This window comes from Leuresthes tenuis, unplaced genomic scaffold (genome assembly GCF_036924035.1).
Source record: "Leuresthes tenuis unplaced genomic scaffold, fLeuTen1.0.hap1 SCAF_12, whole genome shotgun sequence".
Taxonomy (NCBI): Eukaryota; Metazoa; Chordata; class Actinopteri; order Atheriniformes; family Atherinopsidae; genus Leuresthes; species Leuresthes tenuis.
The window spans coordinates 15,271,960-15,296,923 of NW_027325366.1; the positions used below are offsets into that span (position 1 = coordinate 15,271,960).

General features: G+C 36.8%; 1 protein-coding gene across 2 annotated transcripts in view; it reads left to right on the top strand.

Moving 5' to 3' along the window:
* The window catches only part of fgf14 (fibroblast growth factor 14), a 115,707-nt gene that overhangs the window by 32,200 nt on the left and 58,543 nt on the right, over window positions 1-24,964 (top strand). Inside the window, exon 1 of one of the 2 annotated variants that reach the window (XM_072396600.1) lies at window positions 1,853-1,993. The exons of the other annotated variant lie outside the window; for it this stretch is intronic. Within the exon in view, the coding sequence (XP_072252701.1) occupies window positions 1,921-1,993 (73 nt within the window). The 5' untranslated portion in view covers window positions 1,853-1,920. Of the gene's footprint in view, window positions 1-1,852; window positions 1,994-24,964 lie in introns of those variants that run through there. 2 annotated transcript variants of the gene reach the window in all.

Sequence of the window (24,964 nt, forward strand, 5' to 3'; positions counted from 1 at the left end):
TAGATACAGTTAGATGAAACATCAAGGTTTTGTGAAGACTCCTCTGAAGCTCCACTGTGCATGTTCAGGTAGTCGCATTTTGAGGCTTAAACTTTGTGTAATAAGTGATGCCCTCTTACCTATTTGAACAGGGTTAGTCTGTTGACCTGACAAGGATGTCGATGGTTTGCAGGGTTTTCTGACGAAATGAGTTTAACTCAACCTCTGGTGAGGCAAAATGCTGCAGTGGACTTTAAAATACTAAAAAAAAAAATATACAGTCCTAGTAGGTTACAGTGAAATGCTGGATTTGGGATTGTCTTGCTTTGCAGGTTTTTATAATATATTACTGAATGTTGACATTGTCTTGACACAGACGTATACTTTCACATTTTTACAGCAGGGCTGACAATCTCAGTGCCTATTTGGATGAGCTGACCATCAAGAGAAGCTTGTTTAGACTTTTCTTCATCAGATTCTTAACCCTGTGATGGACTGGCAACCTGTCCAGGGTTTAAATCAGTTACCAATATGAGCTGCCATGCTCAGATAATTTGATTACTCTAATATAAAGGCTGATTTCAGGGCACCAGTCATTGTTTGTAATGTTTCCTTGTGCTCAGACAAAGCCCTTACAAATTTCAGAGTGCAGTGTTTAGCTGGGTTTCATGCATGTTTTGGCAGACAAATGAAAAAAGTGTTGGGTTTTGATGCATGAGACCGAGTCTTTTTGTCTATTTAATCTATTCGAGAGACCACATGAAAATAACATGTTGCTTTGACTGATGTAGAGTGTTTACCTCCATCTGTGGCTTACTCCTCACCGCATGTACGGGGGTCTATTCTGTGCAGTGCTGGAGGTTGTGTGGTGGTTGTAGTATGCTGTGTAGATTTTTGCTGCAGTGCAGCAGGCAGCATTGTGCTACTGCCTCTGTCTTCCCCCTGCCCTCTCTCTTTCTCTCTCCCCATCTCTCTGTGTATGCATTCATTTTTTTGTACATTGTTTGGGAGCAATGGAACACTTCCAGATAGTTTTGCAGTAAAACATAAATAAATAAATGGAGATAAAAACAAAAGCATTAACTCTGAAGCCTCTATCTCATTCATCACACCTGGCAAATCGGGCACTTTATTTTTTCTGAGCGCTGGCAGAGCTTTGTCATCATTTTTATTGTGACCTTTTCGAAAGTTCTTATTTTCAGTCTCATTTTCGCCCCTTGCACACCTCAGTTTTAAAGCCCAGTTCTCACAATTTTAGACTGGTCCCCCCTGGGGCTGTTGTCCTTTATTCAGACACCGAGAGGGAGATATGTTGGCAGAGACTAAGTAACCTGTTTGTTGTGGTGAGTGCTCGGCTCTTTGCAAAGAAGGGTAGGTTGTTTTCAGTGTCTTTTCACACAAGGCCAGAGAAGGCAGTGCATTCAAATACTGTCTGTTAGCACTACAGGACGAAGTGGAAGCTGAAACACTTCAGTACAAACAACATGTGGCTAAACTTGCCAGCCGCTCAACATTTTTGTTTGCTGACTCAATTCATATGCTGTCACATGGCATACAGGCAGTTTATAGTTGCCTTGTCACCAACACCGTTTAGCCTCGATATGACAGTGCTTGACATTTCTGGTTGGTTACCTCCAGCCAGCTGCAACAGTGATAGTGCTATCTGTGGAATATAGTTATCTGCAAGTTGGAAGGTTCTGGTGGGAAGCTGTTGGCAGGGTCTTTACAAGTGGGTGACAGGCATGGTATGTGTGTGTGTATACATGTCAGAAGGTAGCCATGTTTGTGTGATTGGGTTAAAAGGTTGCGTCAAGCTCTCTGGGACAGCAGGAGTGTGAAACACTGAGCAGCAATCCAAAAGCTATGCGTTAAGTCCTAATGTTATGAGAACTATTGTTAAGGGAAATTGCAAATAAATCAAGCTAGCCTGGCTTTGCAGCCATGGAGGCAATATCTTTTGCTAAGATTGTGGAGCGGCATGTACGCAAAGCATTAAAGGCTGAAGAGGAGTATGGTGAGTCCCGGCAAGGAGTTTTTTGAGCTGCTGAATCTTTCCATAAATTGCTAGGAAAATGGGAAATAGGGGAAATGATTTATTGGAATGTTCAAATATAAATGGAAATACAGTAAATAATGCATAAAACGGAGTCTGTAAAATTCTAACAAGCTTGAATCAACATTTGGTTTTTAATATTTAATATCTGTTACCTTGTTCTTTAACTCAGCTTGAACCCTCTTAGCCAAATTTTTTGTAATTTCCTTAAGTAGTCTCCAGGAATAGTTCTCCAGGCTTCTTGAAGAACCTTTCAAAGCGCTTCTTTGGATGTTGGCTGCCTATTGTTCTGTTCTCTGTCAACACATTGTTTCAATAATGTTGAGTTCCAGATTCTCTGTTCCCTGTTGCCGCTGATTTTCAGTCCAGTTATTGTGTCATTTGGCATACTTTATCATTTCCTCCCTGTTTTTCATCCTTAAGAATTTCTGATGAGACTTCAGTGAAGAGTAAATAATCAACTGAAGATGCTTCTCTCATTCTCTTTATCGGGTCTATGCTTGACTTTTTCTATTTCTTCTGTTTACCCGCTGCATATAATTTTTTTAGATCTGCCACTTTATTCCTCCATTTGTCCAGTTTCCTTAAATGTTTTTCAAAGGCACACCATCTTGAGATATGCCAAGTTCTTGGCTAATAGCTCTTTGGGAATCACCTTGTTGGTGCAAAAATACAATTTAATGACTGTCAAACTGTCATATTTGGCATTTTTAGTAGTCGCAACTAAAAAAATGAATACCTCTATTTCTTGATATCTCTAAAGAAAGTTAAATCTCTTTGCGACAGGTTGCTAGTCACAAAGTGCCAAAATAGAATATTTAAAATGGGTACTTACACAACACTGGTTCATCCATTGAGTTAAGTGCCTTTCTTATGCTTCAGTGACTGAGAATACATTCTTCTGGTACAAGGACTGAAAAAAATAAAAAACAGCCAGTGTCCAAAGAAAAACTTTAAAAAAGAAGCACACTGACGATGTGAACTCCACATGTACAGCATAGAAAGTCTTATCAATACAGTCTCCTTCCACACCAATAAAACTAATCACTGCATTGCAGATTATCAAACCTGAAGGTCATACTCTGTAGTGTGTGTGTGTGTGTGTATGTGAACTTGCCTGCATATACTATTGTGAGTGGTTTACTGCTTCGTATATATTTATGCAGCAGTACGGCAAAGAGAAGGAGGTACTCTCATAATGTATGCACAGCTTCTGAAGATTATTTCTTATTATTTGTCCTGCATAAAATATTAACTATTTCAAAGGCCAAATAAAGAAGACAGGTAGACTGATGCATGGCTGTGGATCTACTGTGACACTGAGCTCTTTTCTTCTCTTCAAAGTAAAGGAAAGTGCATGTGGTCTGTCAGCTGCGTCCTCATATGTTATACGTGGGGTGTCATATGTATATGCACAAGAGACACACAGCAAGCTGAAACCCTTACCAGCAACATGTGACCATAACAGACTCGGTTTTATAGCAACAGTCACGATTCACAGGTTTCAAGGCCAAACATCATGGCTGGCTATTGTGTCACTCTCAATGGAGTCACTTCTGTACAGAAAACGTCTTTACTGTTTACTTAAAGAGTCATGCAGCATCTGAAAACTAATGTTGAAACACATCACATTGTTGTACAATTTGCTTTAAATCCAAAAAAATGTATGACATGCAAAAATCTGCATTTCAAAGAGATGCATGAAATCCTCAGATGCTATTTTTCTGTCAACATGCATCAACAATATTACCCTTTTACCCCTTTATTGCAAACACTTGCTTTACTAAAAAATGATCATTTTTGTCCTTCTGGGAAGGTGAAACCAATGCCATTGAAATTTGATTTGGAGTAAGATATGCTATGCAAAGATTAAAATATAAAAGAAACAAATTGGAGAATATACAACCAATAGTTTGAAAGCTGTAGGTTTGCACAACTGTAGAATTCCTGTTTGACACTGCAGTTTATGCCAGATTTGCTCATCTGTTACATGCATCATAGGCAGGGTTGTGAAAAAGACAGCTGCAAATAGAGGTTAGTTATGTATTCAACTGGTTTCACTAAGGACTTATAATTTGTGGTGGACAGTTTTGCATGGAAATTTATACACCTCTAGACAGTGGTGGTAAATGTAGTTCAGATTAGATTTCCACAAGCAACAATGGCGAGTTGAGGGGAAATGAAACATGAGCTTTTCTATATTCCACAGAAACTTCAGTGACAGAAGAGAGTGAAGACATGTCACTCTTATCTAACTGTACTGTGTAGTTAATAGAAAACAATAAATGAAACGAGTAATGTTACAGTTTTAAGAAAAGATGTGTTTGTTTTCAACAGCCTTTTCACTTTTCTACCTTACTCAATTTTGGTTAGGGTTAAAATTAGTATGCACGCTTAGGTTAAATGTCATCAAATACATGGTTAGACTTAGTAGAATATACATGGTTAGTATCAGCATGTCTTAATATTCATGCATGTACAGTAATGGCACATAGACACTCCCCCACAGAAAGCCAGAGCCTATACATATGTTGCTATCTTATGATTTTAAACTCTGAATTATGACACTACTATCTTTTAAATGTGGAGTAAATGCACCTGTTACACATTTTCTTGTGAAACTTGGCTGAGAATACTTGTGTGGGTGTGTGATGTGTGAATAATGGTCCTAAACTTGAGACTAGCCAGTAGACTGGCTGAGGGATTTCACAGTAACTTTGAAAAAGCAAAAATGAAGTACTTACTTAACCAATAATCATAGTCCCAGATGGACTGTTAGACCTTAGCTACCAGAAACCATTGCTCATGTCCTTCTTTACTCTTTCCAAATCCTCTAACTCAGTCAAAGGGTCTGATGAGAACAGTGACGCTATATTGTATGATCATTCTATGACTAACCACCTCTACTGATTCCTAAAAAGCTACCAGTAAGAAGCTTTCTGAGATGCAAGTCAACATAGGTGAAGAGAAGTAGGTGATTTTGAAAAAATGAATGACTTTATAAATTTTTTCCTTACGCCCACTTTCTAAGTAGTCCTGAGAAGAAATATGACCCTCATTTAATACATTGTACTCAAGGTGTTGCAGAAAAGTGCAGTATGTAATTTAAAATTTTTATTTATTTATTTTTTTTAAACACTGACACAGTTAAAAATAGTCTATTAAAACTTTTGAATGAAGCTATGAATTTTTAAAAGAGCAGTATGGTCTGTGATTTTTTACAGTTGCTGTATGTGGAAACATTGAAATTCTAATCTAATCTAGGCTGTAATAACTGCTTAAATAAATTACTCTCTCTTCCATAATGCTTATATCACTAATTCAAATGATTATAGCATAAATGAGAGCAAAAACTAAAACCATCCTTCCCTCCTAGTTTTTCTCTGACCATTCCCTGTAATTTGCGGAATACTTTGTGGTACTGACTAATTATAATATTAGAGAACATTAGAGGTCTTATTGTCCAGCCTTCCCATTCTATTAATCTTTTTAATTTAGGAGATCAATAGAGATGCAGCCATTCAAATGCTCAAATGGAAGATTGTCATTATCCACACAAGACATGCTGAATATCTTGTAAAATAAAGTGATCTTCCTTTGAATAGTTGATTGAGGAAATAATGAATAACCCGCTATCCCTGAATTGAGACAAAAATTCAATGGTATCTAATGCACGCTGATCATTGATTTGATGCAAATACTTGACCTTTTACGCGTATGTTATGAAATTTTAATTAAAAAACAAACAGGGATTACACTGAAAGAAAAAGTTATTCATATTTTTCTATGCAGTGACAAAGGAGGCAGCTTTTTTTTTTTTGCATTTTAATGATAAATGAAAATTGATAAGATATTGCTACCACAGAGATTCATGAAGGATTGTTAATAAAAGCTTTACTCATATTAGAAACTGCCCAGATGGTGGTGGAACGTTAAAGGTTTGTGGTCAAAAGGTGATATCACCTGTGCTGTTGAAAACCTGTTGATGAAAAAACAGTGAAAAAAGTGATGAATACGGTGGAGATGGAAGCAATCACTTTGGAAATGTCATAGAAAACGAACTGCGCTGCAAGTAGATTAAAGTTGTCACAGGATGGCTGGTTGAAGTTGGCAGCAGTGACAAATGTCCTGTGCATCAGATTGTAATTGCTATGCAAAACATGCCACAGCATGGTAATAGAAAGCTCATTCCAGCATCTGTATAATATCGCCACGATTTACGCCTGTCCCAAATCGGCTGTTCCAGAGTTGCCACCTTTAAGTCAAAGTAAGGTACTCCTGTCCAAGGGACCTTTTGGGAAGACTCCCTATTGCTTCTAACTTTTGCTCAGAAGTGACAGAGCTGCCAATTTCTTTAAATTCTGCAGTGATTCTTGTGAACCAGAGTTGCCAACTACAGCCAACTAAAAGTAGTTGCTAAATGTCTTTACAATTCCATGAGCTAATATGTACAGTGCCTTTTTCATGTTTTGTTGCCTTGCAACCTGGAATCAAAATGGATTGTTTAAGAGTTTGCACCATTTCATTTACAGAATATGCCTACAACTTTGATGATGTATTTTTTTAATAATTTTTTTTTTTTATTGTGAAGCAACCAACAAAATAACAGAAAGCTTCAGCATGCATAACTGTTCAGTATCAGGTAATCGGTTGCACCAGAGCTTTTTAGGGGCTTCATAGCAAAGGGGATGGACATTTTTTTATATATATGGTAAATGGACTTGTACTTGTATAGCGCTTTTCTAGTCTAACTGACCACTCAAAGCGCTTCACTACATGCCGCATTCACCCCACTCAGACACACTCATACAGCACGTCTTAAGATACACATAACTACGTGCTTTCTAATCATTCACACACATTCATACCCCCAATGATACACTGGGGGGGCAAAGTGGGGTTCAGTGTCTTGCCCAAGGACGCTTCGACATGTATCCTGGGGAAGCCAGAGTCGAACCACCAACCTTCCGATTGGTGGGCGACTGCTCTTCCTCCTGAACTACAGCCGCCAGTTATATATATATTTATATTTTCTTTCTCATTTCACTTCACCAACTTAGACTATTTTGTACAGATCCATCACATAAAATAAGATTAAGAAACATTTAAATTACAGGTTGGAATGTAACTAAATCTGTAAAAGTCAAGGGGGGTGAATACTTTTGCAAGGCACAGTATATTTATGGCCCCATTGCATTGCAGTTTCCTATAACAGTTACATAAACAGGCCAAACTAAAGTTTGTTCATTTAAGCTTGCAGTTACATGGAAACATGATCTAGTTTATTTGGATTTGGTTCCACCCATTTTTTATGTTTAATGTATGTCTTCACACTCGCAGAGCCTTTCTTGGTTTGTATTAGTTTGTATGTTTTTAATTTGGGTTTATTGTTCTTCTTTAAGAAACTTTCATGCTTGACACTTTGTGTTGCATATGTCTGGCATAACTTTTTGTTGCTATGAAACCTAAGAGAGCTTTTGCTTACTATTTCTAGATACTCTGTAGGAAAATGTCAAGTGACATGTTGTAGATAATGTCTGCCATTAAATAAACTTTCTCTGTGTTTTTGTGTGTAAGCTCTAATATGGTATGCATTTGCAGTTGACTTGGATTGAGTATTTGAGTGCTACCATGAGATGTTTTGAGTCAACAGGCTAATCCTCTGCAGCCTCTGTGGTGGGCTTCTGATATCCCTCTTATCTGTTAGCGGTGCACTTTATTTCTTTTTCCTCATCCTCTGCTGTATCACTTTTCCCTGCAAGTGCAACACTGACTCCTATAGACCTGCTCCAAAATGGCCTGTCGGTAAAATCTGATCCTTTTAGACTGAGGAGGACAGGTATTTTTCATGCCAAAGTCTTGTTGACGATGGCCAAATGTCCTCTCAGTGCCCTTCGACTCACCAACGGCAGCAAGAAAAGGTCTTCTAATATCTCCACTGTAACTCTAGATTCTGTTGACATTAACAAAGAAAGTTGCACTTGCAGAGGGGTGCATGCATTTCTGTCAAACCAAATAATCAGTCTCTATGAGAAGCTAGAATAAAAGCTGAAATAGTGATGGGCAATCACAGATCCACACTGGCAAGGAAAAAAATAGTATTTTTGAGTCTTAATAATGGAATAAGAATTTACAGGGAAGCTGGGCCCCTGCCACTGTTGAACTTTCTTAATCAGAAATGGAAAGTTAACATGTTTAGTCTCAGACAGTTAGAAACGGAGAATTCTTTCTTCTGAGTTATTTTTTTCCACAACGGTGAAAAGGTTCAAATCAGAAAACTTGCTTATCATACAGTGACTCATATCAAAGTTTGTTTACTCAATAAAATGAACCCTTACCATTTACCCACTGGACATGGTTGAACATGGTCTCTCAGACCAAATTGTCTTGACTTCTTGTTGGCCAACAACATGAGTTGCTTTGGTGTTCTGCATGGCCACACTGGAGAGTGGATTGAAAAGATGGCCGTCATATTGGGGAGAACAGGTTGAGATGTTGTTCAAATACATCAGTAATGACACTAGTTTTCAGACAATGATGTTACATTGAAGTTATGAAAAGATTGGCAAAATACATTACCAGCTCCCTCCCTCACCAACACACAACTGGACAATCGGGGAATTATTTAGACAGATCATCAATTTTGCTTTCTGGCATAAATCATGTCATGATGCTTTTCATCAAGTGTTACTACCAACAGACTTAGTTGATACATACCGTTGCTGTGTTTGTGGCACACTCATGCACATGGGTCTTAAATCCAGTTGTCCGATTTACTGATTCGCTGTGGTTCTAATTTGATTACTCCATTGATGTGCGATGTTGGCAGCAACACTGATGATGAGGGAAGGTAAGAGTAAGTGACAAGGACACAGAGTGAAGCACCAAGGTCATTTTGGCATATACACCGTGCACCATGCCACTTCTAGCTGCTGAGCTCTCCAGAAAACTGCTTCCTCAGACTCTCAATATTAATGTGTTTTGAGCTAATCTTATTAGAGATGCTTGGATAAAAATAGATTGTGGAATAGATCACTAAATGTTATCATATGCCGCATACTGTTTATTCATATAAGTGGAAGTGGGTGACAGGACACCTGAGGGTTAATGATATTGTTATAAAACTACAGCATAAGCAAGAACCCCCATCAGTGCAGTAAAGTTTCAGATATACACATTGTCATTTAAGGAGTAGATTCCTTGTACAGCCATGCTTAGCTATGATGAGATTTATTTGTGGCAAAGTAAAGGCCATATATAATGAATGGAGATGAGCATTTTTATAGTCTCACTGGTAACTCAAAAGGTCTGTAACGTCAAAAACCTTTACAATAAATGTGTCACCAGCTGTCAAATGACGTGTCTTAGTATTAAGTGAGCTGACAAGTTGAAGCTGACTAACTGTTTACATCATAAAATGTATTATGGACTGATGAGCCATGTATTGTTTGTATGGTCTGAAGTCATAGGATCAACTTATCTTTGAGTGTCACACTGCGTGAGGGATTGAGGGATCACGGTGCTCTTTGTTTTGATATATCACAGAGAAAATAGATATGTCCAAGTCTATTCTTATAGCCCTCTTACATAACAAACCTTATAGTGGATATGACATACTATCCTTAATCAGTCTGTTTGTAAAGCACTTTTTATACAAACTGAATTTGGCACAAAGTGCTTCACAGAATACAAATACAAATAAATAAATAAATGAATCAAGGATTAAAAGCAATGCATCCCGCCCTGTACCACACCATTCCACCCCAGCTCTAATGCATTAAGGGACTATATGCCAAACAACACTCAGTTTGAGTAGTGAATAACTAAGGAAGAGCTGAGAAAATGCATCATATTTAGATGAAATCTTTTTTTTTTTAATCCTAAATTTGTGAGAGATGGTAGAAGCACACAAACAGTTCCAAATTTGTTCAATTAAAAAAAACAGGTGGATATCTGTGCTATATATATGCTAGTTAGTGAAACAATGAAATGAGAATAAATTGATAAACACAAATAAAAGTCAGCTAAAGTCAAACGAATGACTTTAAAAGTTATTTACATTTATTAAAAAGTAAAGACATTTAGAATTTGTGAATGAATAAATAGATAAATACACAAATAAATAAATAATTGAATACATGAAACAATTAATTTAAATCAAAAGGAAGACTAAAAGGGTGCTTCTCTCTCCTCTTCGGGAAAGCTATTCCACAACCGTTGGGGGTATAATAAGAAATGTTAAGAGATGTCACACTAGTTTAAGTTTTTAGATGAGGAGAACATATGGAAAATATGTGTTGTCTTGTCTGTTGTTAATTTTATGCATGCATATTCAGATAAAAAATAATTTTTTAGTTTACCATCAAGTATGTTGGTAGTGTGAAACATTGCAGTCTTTATGGAAAAACAAACAACCAACACTGAAAATGAAAGCGGATAAAAAAACCTTTGAAGCGGAGCACAAGGCTCTTTATCTTTGGAAAGTCTGGAAAGTTGACTCTGGTCTCTTCCCTCTCTTCCTTTGAGGTTTTTGGATTCAGGGGGTACCTCCTAAAGCGTCACTTGTGGATGTGTAGGGTTTCTGAGCTGATAAAGTTACAGTTATGGGACACATTACCACTGCAATGTAGAAAATGCTGACAAAGCCTTCTGCAATAAAATGTTTTCTTTTTTTTTTTTAGCTATTTTGTGATGTTTTCCCAGCCTTAACCAGGTACTTTTACAGTACAGTCACAGAGTGAAGGAACTCAAAATAAAGGCCTCAAGAGAAAAAAACGGTAGAAAAGTCTCATTGTTTCACTCAAACAAGAGTTTCTTGCTTGGGAGACATAGTATTGGGAGCAAGATTTTTTAATCACACTCCTCACCACTGATCTGTTATGCTATCTGTACTCTCTCCTACTTGTTGATAACTTGTAGAATACAATGTGAGAACAAACCTGTAGAGAAAATTTGCACTTGTGAGCAGTGTTGGTCATCTTACTTTAAAAAAGTAATTAGTTACAGTTACAAATGACTTCTCACAAAAAGTAATTGAGTTAGTAACTCAGTTACCACATTGTAAGAGTAATTAGTTACTCAGTAAAGTAACTGTGACATTATTTTTCATGTTCTATAAGCTATTACGTTCAAATATGTTTATATTAACTGATTGAAGAATAAAAACACTGTACAATATTTTAGAACATTTGGTATTTATTTGAACTCAATAGATTGCAGCCTGCTACTTAGTAGCAGCAGCAGCTACAAGTGTCATGTTAGCATGTGTTGATGTGAGGTGCTTCATAAGATTTGAGTTGCTTGAGGCAGATGTGGATAAAGTCTTCTTTTCCTGGGCATAGGAATGTTACATAAACAATCTTGCCTTTAATTAAAATGAGGGAGAAGTATTTGAGAATGCTACCTTTCAATTTCCCTGGCTCGTCGCCATTGTCGCTGTGTTGTTTTGTTTGGCAGTCAGAGCTTGTTCATGCATTTAGCAGACGCTTTTATCCAAAGCGACTTACAGGTAGGCAGATAGGGTAAGGGGTCTTGCCTAAGGACCCCTACAGGATATAGTACCTTTCTTGCAGGGAATTTGAACCCTGGGCTCCCACTTGAAAGGTGGAAATCATACCACTACACTATCCAGTGCTCAGCTTGCAGTGAGACGGTGTGAGCAGGGCATGATCCATGATCTAAAATATATAACTTCGTAAAAAAGTGTAATTCTCTATCTCTCTCTCCACAAATGTGGATACACTAACCTCTGTAACTAAACATGCTTTCTTTTGTAAGTCCTTTCAGATACACAAGGTCAGAAGTCACAATATCAAGTAGGCACAGTGGTAGTACAAAGATTATAAAACCATCTTCGTGTTCCTGTGAACCTGTGTTGAGAACGAAGTGATGACTTGTAACTTCAGCCTCTGCTTCATAAGTTGTTTGGAGTTAAATGGCTTTCACTGAAAATGCATTAAATATTCATCAGTGTGCAGTGTTTAAAAGAAACAATGCAGTGAAATATTCATAATGGAATTGTCATGGCTCAGGAAAGAGTTATTTATTGATGGAGTGTGTGTGACGGAAATCTGCGGAAACAAACATCCTTACAAAACAACTTCAGCAGAAAGCTGCTGTTCAAAGTATTATGTCTTCCAGCTGCTCTGGCATTGCTTTGTGCTGCTTAAAGTGGTCGGGCTGCAGTTTATTTTTAAAACATAAAAAAAACCTAGATTTTTTTTTACATGTTAAAAGTTTGTAGTGCGTTTCAGGAGACACAACCACAGATGGTCACACTTGGAGGTCTTACCTGCTATTATGCTCACAGTGAGGTTTGATTATAAGTATTTGAAAAACTTCTTAGAAAATTAATTCACTACTGCTACCACAGTGGAAGCCTTGCTACAGGTAAAGTCTGTGTTTAGTGTGCATGTATGCGAGTGCAGTAAAAATGCTGACAAGAAGAAGTCAAACTGTTTAAGGGTGCTCCGCATGCAGAAATCTCTGCGCTTACAGCAGTCCATGCACACATCTTTGTGGGTGTGTGGTCCCATCTCTTGCCAATGTCCTTTTTCTTAAAATTATGCCTGTGAACTATCTTTGTTAACATTGGATTAATTAAACTACTGCTTTTGAACTCATTGCATTTGAAGCAAAGATCCTAATTTCCCTTTATTTTGACATTTCTGTCTTCACCTCTATCATTTTCTTTACCTCACTTCCTTTTTCTTTTCTCCTTCTCACCAATTGACTCTTGTTTTCACCTTCTGTCATTCCCTCATTTACCTGATTGAGTCTATTTGTTCTCTTCTTACTTAAAGATTGCACTCCTCCTTTACTCACCTTTGCATGAGGCCACAGTGTTGGTGAGAGCTGCTTTGTGCATTCACTTCTTAGTTTTGTCCATATTTCAATTGGAATCTTATTTCTTAACTATGGACATTTACACCTAATTCAATTTATAATACAAAATTCTTTCTTTCAGATTTGATCACCTATGTGTGTTTGTATTATTTTTCCCTTCTTCAAGTGCCACATTTATTACTCCTGTCTGCAAGCATTCTCACTGATCCCCCTATCATGATGTTGAACATTTAATTCTGAATCTCCTATTCAACAGCATTGTTTTTCACTTCTTGGCAAACCATTGTTTCCTATCTGGAGTCAAGTCTAGACTTAATAATTGGGAAATAATAGAAGATGCACTTGATTCTGGGTCAGTAACTGTGTGTGTACACTACGTATGTGTTATAATAGTATGACTCACAGATTAAATATCCATTTCTATATTGAAGTTTGATGTGCCCTCTCTTCCCACATCCATCACTATTACGTCTGAATGAAGCTTTGTGTTGCTGCTTTAAGTTTCATCACTATACTTGCCTGGTTTTACACCAAGAATTGCTGTTCACAGGAAAGACTTGGAAACAACTCCCAAACTGACAGCAAGTTTGTTAAAAAGGTGGTAAGACGAAGCGTGCACATTACTGTGTTCTTGCCCTGTTATAGTTGGATACAGTGCTGCAGTTGTTGCTTGCACTCTGTCCTGGTGAATTTGTAATGGTTTTAACCTCCTCATGTTTTAGAACATGGAGCAGGAAGTGCTTTTGCTGCCTGTTGTGGGTAAGGACACATTATAGAGATGGCTGTTACAGCAAGGAGGTAACTAGAAGCCATGTGCATGATGAGTTTCATGGTGTTCCAGTGACTCAAGTAGATGGACTCTTAGTAAATACAGTAGCTAGCAAATAAGCAATTATTCTTGAGTATTTTTAGGCCTTTAGTGTCAGGACATTTTGAGTTGGTGCCTGTTATTTGAAAATATTTCTGACTTGAACCTGAATGAGCTTTGTGTACCACTCACTGCTGAAATTACTGTAGGTAATTTATGTCAAGACTGACTTTTTCTGCTTTTATAAAGAATTCATTTCTCATATGTGCTTAGAAGTGTTAAGAAAACATAGTTATGTGTGATTGAGATGTTTAAAAGGGTGGAGATGTATGGGGAATGCAAGAGTGTTGAAACACTGCAACAGCTCATTTGCAAGGAAGTATTTTAACAGTAAAGCTGTGGAAAAACGTCATAAAATTCCCATCAACTTTCTATGCTTCTGTTTTTTTTCCAATAAGTTTTTATTTAAAAAATAATTCTACAATTGGCACTTAAAGTGCAGCAAGTGTTAGCAAAGGTGGAGCATTCTTACATTCTGATGCATCTGTGTGAAGAGCTTGCAGACAAAGAGAGCAAACAAAAATAAAGGATATGCGTTTGTATTTTGAGTGTTGGTGAGACAGCATTATTCATACATGTACTAAATGTAACATGATCATTTGTGGGCCTGTTTGCTTATGTCCAAAAGTATGCCACTTTCTTAATGGCATGTTTCATTTCGTTGTTAGTGGGAGTGCGTGCTCTCTGAGTTGTAGTGGTGGAGACGTTCCACCATCAGATACAAATGGCATCCATCCAGACTATAGTTCTGTCGCTCTGATGAGTCCATTTCAGTGCAGATTCTCCCCTCAGCAAAGCCACTACTTTCAACTGTCCACTGAAGCATGTTATATCAATCTCCCATCTGTGTGTGCGTGTTTCTGTTGTGTATGTGTGTACAGCAATGTGCAGGATTTATTTGAAGTTTAGATCCTTATCGGTCAAGAACAATAAGGATTCATCTGACATTAACTTTATACTCATAGTAATAGAAATTTTCCATAAGAGTGCCTAGGAGTCCTATAACAAATGGCATACAGTTCACTTTATTGTCAGCGCCAGTAGCATTTCACAATACCGCTGTATCCTATGAGTGAAAATGCAGGCAGATTTTTTTTTTCTTTTTTTACTTTTTACGTCTGCATTGTTGTTGTATAGTCAGGTTAGTTTTTTTGTGCATGATCAAGACTATTTCACAATGCAATATATTCAGAGTTTTAAAGATATTATTTGTTTTGAACTTTTGCAAGTTCACTACAGTTTGGAAGTGGTTTAGCATAAAACTTCAACTTATGTGGTTGAAGTTTAAGAGATATTGCAGCTTTATTCTGCTTTAATGTTATCTTATTGCTGCTCATAAGTTCTGATTAAACTGAAAAAGACCACTGGACCTTTCCCAAAAACTGAGACTTGTTTAGATCTCAACCACATTGTACGGTCATAAATCTTTAGCGTGAAATTGGGTAACGGATTCTGTTAGTAATTTGGAGAAGTCTGGCTAAGTTCTTAGAAAAAGTATTCACCGTGTTTGTATTATGTGTGCTGCTCTCACTGGTGCTGCTGTGGTTGTCTTTAATGCTAAAACCGTGTTTCAATTTGGTTGAAACTTTTAGTAGAAAGACTTTGGAAATATTGAACCTCTTTAATTCAGCAGTTCAGCAAAAGACTCTCAGCTGAATCCATTGCACTCTTTACATTCAAAATGCATATTTTCCTCTTTTTCTTCCCACAGCTCATCTGTCACTCATATTTTCTTTGTTACACACAGAGGCACATTCATCCTAGCTCTATTTTCCTATTTGCACAAATCAGGCAGGAGACGCACCATTGTATCTCCCTCCCTCTAACTTGAACCCTCCTCCATCTCAGTCTTCACCCAACTCTCTCTCACTCTACCTGCCACCTCTCTCCTTTCTGTCTTTTGTGTCTGATTAGTCATGCCTCAGTATCCAACAGCTTTCCACTCCTCTTTCTTCTGTCTGAGTCACTCGTCAATATCTTTGTGTACACTTAACCTTTCCACGTTTTTCCTGTGCCTCTCACCCCCTTTTGCTGATCACACACTGAATCTTCTGTGATGACACACGTGGCTTATTCAGTGGTAAACACTATGTGCTCGGCATTGCAGAGAGAAAATGGGAGGATGGAGAAGCGGAGGGAAAGTGAGACAATTTGCATTCTTTCTGCTGATAATGCAGCATCATTTTTTCAAAGACTTTATTTGAGTCATCGTTCATCTTAAGTGTCCTTAAGCTTTCAGAGACTCACACTTGGGATAATATAATTCCTGGGCCTGCCTTTTTTTTTTTCTTTCCATTATTTTTTTTTTTTTTACAGGAAGAAACATGATCTCATGTCATGACGTTCACACTCCACGTCTTCCTTAATCTACTCTTTATTTCACTACTGCAGATTTGACTGTAAACATTTTTAAGTATGAAGAAGTGGATGCCAGGAGGGGCTAATCTGTCTTGCAAGGATCTCTATTTTGCTCATTTTTTACTATTCGGGCACTTTAATACCTTTCACCTGCAAAATGTTAATGATAATAGGTAAAGGTAAATGGGTAGGGTAAGATTGACTCTAAATTAAAAAATCTGATGGGCTTACACAGTTCCTATTCATGGGTGACAATTCTCATCATGTTACATGGACACTGCCCCAAAGACAACCACAGCCTAAGACTATTGCTATCTTCCAATTTACAACCAGGATTTTTATATATATATATGCACACACAAGTTTTCTGGAGAGACTGGACTTGTATTGCCATTTATCTGCTTGCAGAGAAGTATACAGATGCAACAGTCATAAATTCCTGTAAATTTATGGTGGATTCATGTCAGTATTCTGTAAATTAACACCTAACATAGGAATTTCATCAGTAACAGTAGTTAAGTGTGAAATTTCTATTTTCTGCAAACCCACAAAGTCACACAAAGACTTACTGACTGACCCAGTAACATGAGTGCAATGGGTTTCTCGATTGATATTATTGATGCTTTGCTCCCGAGGACAGATGACAAATAACTTGTTGAGCAACTTATTTCAAGCAAAACTTCTGCAACCATTTGCAATGCCAGCTCCAAGCGACAGAATTATTGTTTGTGCAAAAAAATCCATTAATTTTAATGGTGACGTTAGATTAAATTGGTTAAATTACTCATTGTGAAATTAAGGAAACTTTAGTTATTCTACTATCATACACTGAAATCCAACATGCAGTTTTATACCTGTAAAATGAATTACATTAGATGCACTCTAAAGTAACAGTTAATACTGCCTTCTCTGCTTTCAGTAGTTCAAGTTCAAATTAATTTCATAATCCTATGAAATGGAGTAAATATCGTTATTCTTAGTTGTACTTTGTGGACAAGTTGTTGCTGTTAGTGTCATGGAAAATCTGTCTGGAGCTGCCATTATCAGAAGTCAGCTGCTGCATCCTTTCACCAGAGAGAGGCTCTGCCACAGCTTGGGATTTAGGAAACAAACATGCAGCAACAAATACTGTTCATGGTATGAAAATGATTAGTTTGTTAATAATTTTTGCAGTCAATAGAAATGTGGTCAATAAATAAAAAAATCTTAATTTCTTATTTGAATTCAAATCTTCCTTAGAACCATTGAAGGCCTTTTTTTGTTTTATATACAGTTTTCTGTCAAACTTTGTTTGATAAATTGCTTTGTTGAATAATAAAAAAAACAAAAATAAGTGGGAAAAATCACAGATCTGCTTGGAATTTGTGGTATATTTCAAAGTAAACTCATTGCTCTGACCAACTGCTGAGCGCGGAAGTTACTCACTGAAAGACATTAGTAAGCTCGCTAGAACACTCTGAAGACACACAAGGCTCAAAATACATTCTAGACTCCACAGCTTCTGTTTTTAGAAAACACAAACTGTAGTTAAAAGCCCTCTTACTCCTGGAGTAGCAGGGAGCAGCACGGCAGCCATCGCTTGTGTTTTAGCCTGCGGTATAAACTTGTCATGTGTTATTCCTGCAGACTGCAGAGTGTTGTCTAATTATGACATAGTGCAGTAAGTGTGTGTCACTCTCTCTGATGATAAGTGACTGGACACAGAGGATAGGCCTTGTCGTACACTTTGCATGCTTTATTCATGTCGACACGAAAACTGCATCGTTGAAGACAAGTTCTGGCTTGATTCGATAAGAGAAGTTCAATATGGGGAAAGGAGGAATGGAATTTGGCTTAAAGCCTTTTATGATGCAGCATTTGTTGCTTTTAAACATTTACATAAGCAACATTTCACTCATTTTTATATACATTATAAAGTAAATATAATTTGTAAGGGGAATGATTGCAGAAAATAATAGAACAGAAGAGTCAAATGTAAGAGATCATCAAGATGGTTCAGTCATTCCAAATTCATTTTGCTTTGCTGAGCAGCACACTCAATATTTTGCAACAAATTTTCTGATATTTGGAGAGTCTAATATTCTCTTTGAAATAAAAATCATGATCACTTATGGAAATTTGGAGGAAGCAATCTTTTTGGCATTTACACGGATGCTTTTATTTGCTTTGGCTGATTATACCTCTTCTCAGAATTGGATGGATCTTGCTTTCTTCTCATTCATCTGAAAGGAGACCCTTTAATCTTGTATATTGCTAGATGGAGTTGTGTGACATCAAGACATTCAAAGCATGCTTAACCTGACTGGATGTCTAATCAGCTTGAAATTGAAAATTCAGCACGAAAAGTGTACACCACTATGATGGCTCTGCAATGAAGTGAAGAATGAAAACAAAATTTCCAAAAAATGACTAACAATTTAGAATAGACAAAGATTTCATATAACAGATCAAACTTTTTTTTTACAAAGCCAATCAAACAGGAAACCAAACAAAAAAGGAGGAAAATAAGATACACAACAACAGATGAGAAAGGCATTATTTAAGAAAACCCAGTAATTGGTTAAAAAACACAAAAATATCCAAAACAAACAACATCCAAGAAAACAAAACCGAGGAGAAAACCCTTCCGGAACCACAGACCAAAAGTTCAGGATATAAGGCCTCTCTCTGAAGTACAGTATGATATGGTTGACCACATGCCGAGTTATGAAGATTATGAAGATATGAAGACAAGAAGATGGAGGCCACCAGATGCAAGAGATCATAATACTGCACAAGAAAAACACATCTTTTGTGACAAATGCAAAACCCACCTTTGCTTTGTGTCACACCGAAACTGCTTTAAGGCTGCTCATGGCAAATGAGTGAATACATGAAAATATTCAGTGATGCATTTTCAATTTCTTTAGTTATTGGATGATTAGTTGTTAGCTTACAATAATAAAAGTAAGGCAATGCGTTTGAATTTCTATGATACATTACTGAATACAAAACTGATTTCTTTACATTATTCACATTCATGCAAGTTCATAGTTTAGGGTTATACAAGACACGCATATAAAATATGCAGACTTCAATTTTCATATGTATAAAGCCATAAATAATTAGTTATTACATGATTCCAATGTTAAACACACAGTCTTTTTTTTTTTTTTCATGATTTTTTTTTCATGATATTCTACGCTCGTTTAGTAGTGGCGTCCATTGTAATGGACATGAAAAAATACTAATAAAACCATGAGTTAGCAAAAGTGTCTTTCTTCCCCTTTATTTCTATATTGAAAAATAGTCAAATTCAGCTGGATAAAAATTTTTTTGCTTGGCAGAAAAAAATCCAGTCTTAAGGGGATTGTTTCAGGAAAACGAAACTCTGCAAATAAAACTTGATTAGGCAAATAAATCTCTGCAAGAGTTCAGAGAACATGAGCAGAATTGTTTTCAAATGGAGCAGAGCAATGTTTCTGCCTTGATACTAGAAATTTTGGAGCTAAAGAAAAAGTGTCAAAATACAGGAAAAAAATGCGAGACAACTGAACACAGCACTCATGGAACAAGGCCAGGAGCTCCAAAAGGTTTCCCAAAACTCCAAAGACTGAGTACAAATATGGTGAGATGAAGACAGAAAACAAATCACTGCACCAACATATAGAGGCCCCGTTTGAAACACTTGACCAGGCTAATAAACAGTTGCATGCTAGTAAAGAAGCAACAGCTAAAAAAGATGAGGTATGTCAAGGCAAAGCACAAGAGATTCAAAAGCTATCAGAAGACTTAAAAGGTATGGAATTCAGATATGAAGTGGTGGTTTCAGATAATGAGTCACTCCACCAACAAACTCAGGCCTTACAGGAACAACATGATAAGGCCAATGAGCAGCTGTGCGCTAGCAACGAAACCGCTAGAAAAAAAGATGAAGATGTAAAAGAAATATCTCTACAGCTCAAGACCGTTTGGGAAACCTAAAAAGTTTGAAAGGCTTGGTGCATTTGGAAAACCAGTCACAAACCCAGGACCTAAAGGATCAACTCAACAAGGTTAACAAGCAGTTGTCCTTTATCAAAGAACCCACTGGAAAAAAGATGTGGCCCCTCAGGAAATCACACAAGAGGATGTTGTGATTCAAGACAATGAGTCACCAAAGCAACAAGTTAGGGTCCCAGCAGAACAACTAGACAAGGTTGACAAAGAAAAGCTTAAAAGAAAACACAAGGGTCTCAGAGGGCTTTGTCAAAAATTGTTCTTCAAACCAAAACACACAGGAACTTAAAGGTCTCAAGAAGGGCTCAAAGACTTTTATAAGAAACCTCTGAGCTGAGACGTGGAAAGCCTTCATAAAAAACAAACAAAACAAAACAAAATATATATATTTTACTTTACAATAATTTTTTATATATAATAATATATAATAAAAAAATTATTAAAAGTAAGCTTAGATTTGAGTCTTGATTTTACATGGATGCAAGTTAATGATTTAGATATCTAGTATTTATTTTGGTCACAGGTAAAGTATGGCAGCGCTGGGCTCGGAGTGACAGAGCTCTCGCAGGGCCTCCGTCAGAACGAGCCCTGATCTTCAATTTTATTTATATATCACCAAATTACAACAAATGTCATCTCAAGGCACTTCAATAATATAGTCAAATTCAAGCCAAGTGGAGTTCAGTTCATTGTAATCACAATCCAGTCAAGCTTTTGTTTCTTTAAGTTCCCCTTCCCCGGCTCAGTTTGTTCTGATTTGTCAAAATGGCTGTGCAGGAGGCTGCTGCTCATTCTTTTTTTTTAAATTTCTTTCTTAGCTTATCCAGCTAACCAGCTGGCATACAGTATGCAAATGTGTCTCATGGTTATGTAAGCAATGTCTTATGCCAGATGCACTCACTTCCTTTAGGATATACTTTGGGATTTGTTTTTTTGTATCTGCAGACATGCTACATTCTACTAAAAAAAAAGAAAATAAAAACAACATAGGAGAGTCAACATATAGCTCGATATAATTTTTTGTAAGTACTTCAAAATTAACACGTAATAAAACAGAAAAATTAAACATAAGATAATATGATACAAATGAAAATGACAAAATACTGTATTTATCCCAAAGAGAAACTGCACTGTTGCAGTCATTTTTCTGAGACTTTACAGTTGTTATAGTACCCTGTCAGTGTGTATTTTTAATATAATCTGTTACTTGTTATGTATAGTTCCTAAGAATTTTGCGCTTATGTTAATATTTGTCACGTTTTATAAAGTGACAAGGCAAAACTAGTTCTCCTCTAAGGAACAGATGAGTTATGTATTAAATACTGAAAAGTTTTTTACATGTTGAGTAGTTTTATTGTGTGTGGGTAAATGTATGTTTGTTGTCAGCTCCTAAAGTCTTAATTTAGGATTCAAATTGAGAAATTGTGTGTCTAAATCCCTATTCATTTGATTGGTTTGATTATTTAATACATGCTGTCAAGGATCTCATGGTGCTGTGTGAAGAATCATTGTTGTTTACAACTGCCTTGTGGTATTGTTTTTGGTGTTTTCTTTCAGTCCAGCTAACTCAGTTTTGTATGACCAGATTGATTCTATTATCTGTTGACTAAGCACAGCATTAACTGAAGTGGAATTTAGATCTATAGAAACTAATGGAACATCTCCCATGTAAAAGCTAGAATCGCAGAGCAGTTTCACAGGGAGAGGGAATGCCCTTTTTAAAAAAAGTCAAATGAGGTGGTTGACCAATAGTGTATGTGTAAGTGGGTATTTGTATGTGTGGGCATGCATACCCTTAAAGACATTATGTAACAGGAGCACAGTGTTGAGTATTTAAGAACCACTTGACATATTCATGCCCATCTGTTGTTTAGAGTCAACACCAGGCGGTGCTCCAGAGAGACAGGAGGAGATGTCAGACCACAATGGGGTTTGTAATACACTGAAGGTCTCCAGACAATGTCATTTCTTTTTATTGGGGTTTTAGGCTTGTCATCTTGCTTCTAATTTGCATGTTCAAGTAAGCAAACGGGCTGTAACTTTCCAAATTGTTTCTGAAGAACTTGAACTTAGCTGGAATTTTCTCCCTCTGACAACCCTGTTATCTTACAAATGAATTAATTAATAGATCAATTAATACATAAATGATTCCTAATGTATGGATTTAACCTTGATAGATAGTAACAATAAAACAATGAAAAGTGCACCCTTAAGCCCTTAATGTTTTTGACACAGGAAGCTTTGTGGTCCTGTTTTTTTTTTTTTTTTATTAAAAAAGAAGAATGTAGGTCTTTAGTCAGCTGTAGGGTTTGGGACTGAGGCTAGTAATGTGGCACTGATTCCTAAACTATCTGTGTCTTACCTGATTACATACAAAAGCATATTTTTGTTTCTTATTTTGGTGCCACTTAAGCACCCAAGCTGTCGCTTGAAAGATTTGCCCTCTGGTGCATGGAATAGTCTGTTACAGACTACAGCCTATCAGAGCATGCACCACCGCTTGTAACCATCACAACTGCACAGAAAATTCCTCTAGATGGAAAATACAGAGTGAAAATACGACAACCAAAATGTCAAAGGCTACATTTATTTAGAAATAATTAAAACACAGAGATAGCTATTGAGACCAGTGATGATCCTGATGATACCCTTAATCAGATTAGTAATGTAAAGCTGAATAAGCCATATTAACTGCACTTTCAAAGAAATAGATGTGTGTGCAACCTTCATTAACACCACCTAACAACACCTCTTGTGCAGGTCATATAACTGTCAAGAGAAATTTTGTATTTTGCCTAAGAAAGCAACTATAGAAGTATTTCTACCAAATAATGGCTGTTGAATGAAAGTGTAGTTTGTACACAGCCATTGAAACATTTATTATACTTGCATTATTCTGTCAATAAGTGTTATTCAAACATAAATGATTGTTGCTGGGTTAGATTTTTGTATTTATCTATTTAATTTTTTGTGTTTATGTTGGAAACTGTTCCTTAAAAGTTTAACTTGTGAAGACTTGCATTGTTCAGTTTCAGATATCACTATTTAGGGATGGGTATCTTTTTTTAAAGTATCATTTTAGGATTTTGAAAAGTTTCTTTGACATGGTGAATATTTGTCCCTCTTTTTATCGACATTTTTCTTTTATGGAAAATGTACATGTTCCTATGCTTGGCTGAATGAATATAATGGCATGAAATCCAACAAAGTGCAGCAAAAAAGTCATAAAAAGGAATCGCAGAACTTGTTGGAAAAATCATTGCAGTTGACTAAAACTTTCAGTGAAGTAGCTGTTGAAGAAACTTAATATGAGACAAATTGTGGAGCATCATCTTTTGATTGTGTTGTTATGCTATGGCATCCTTCTGCAGATGCAGAAATGTGTACACCGGCTTTCATTTTCCAACGCCTAATGTTTGCACAGTGCTTGTCATTTCCTACCATCCTTACTGTGAAATGTATCCATAAAAGCATTTCATACCATTTCCCTCTATGCTTATGGATTACATAGATTAAAAGCACTGAGTGGCATTTTTGTGCACAAAGACAGGACGCACTTACAGTGTGAGAAGAGATGGGTGAGGTAGAGCAGGTTGTCCTGGATAGTGGATAGTGAAAATATGGGTCAAGACCAGATCCTTTACAGCTCCCTGCTTCACTTGAAGCCTTCCGGCTATTGTAGTTCGCTATAACACTCAAGGATGTGCGTGTGACATATTTTAGTATACATTTAAAAAAAACAACATGCTATTTTTGATCCACTGGCTTTTAACATATGTTTTATAAATCTTGTGTTCATGTTCTTGCATATGGATTCTTGTGCTGCTCATCCTTGTAGGTATATATCTCTGTGTCTCCTCGTTTAAACTGCTTGAATTATCGTCTTTAAATGCAAAAAGGCAACTTTTTTGCGCGTATTGTTTTTGATTTTAAAATGATTTGAAGATAAAAATGACAAAGTTGTTCTAATCATGACCTGTGGTCTGCACAATTTCCATTTCTTTTGCACACATCTTTCAGCTTTATAAGCTACTCTGACTCACCAATCCTCAATGTTAAATTTGAAACCCTATATGTCTCAAAACTTTATTAGTGACAGTGATGGTTGGAGGATGATGCTGTCATGGTGTTCTGCTTTTTCTGAGCCTATTAATTGAAGCAGTGGCATAATCGCTTTGCCCTATCAGAGAGCTGGAAACAAGACTGCATTTCAGAGGTGTTTTTGGTTTATGATGAAGCTTGGAAATGAATTGAGGATCAACCTGTTGTTAACGTGATATTTTGTTAGTTTTCTCCGACATCTTCAGCAAAAAGAAAAAAAAAACTGTTTGTTTGTTTGAAAAGTAAAAAACTGACTGTTTGGTTAGCCCACCTGTAGTGTGAAGTTTTTTGCTCTATTCTTGGGGTGAGTGGGTTAGAGTCTGAATTAGTACTTCTCAGTACAACTAACTGTGAATCACCTCAGCTTTAATAAGCTGCTCATATTTCATGACATTGTTGATATGGAAAGCTAGCTCCCTGACCAGCTTATATAGTGTGCTCATAACACAGCTGTGCATTTGTAACAATGCATAAAAAAACATATTTGTGTCTTATTTTGGTGCCACTCAAGCACCCAAGCTGTTACTTGAAAGATTTGGCCTCTGGTGCCTGGAATCGTCTGTTACAGACAAAAGCCCAGAGCATGCACCATTGCTTGTAACCATCACAACTGCACAACTCATACAGTAGATATGTTACTTCAGAGGTATGATCAACTTTTCAGTGCACTTAGCTAAACTGCATACATCATAAACAGCTATGAATCAGGTTGATATAGTCCAGTCTGCAACCTTCAGTTTATTTTTAATATCTAAGCTTTTGATATACTTTTTTAGACTTTT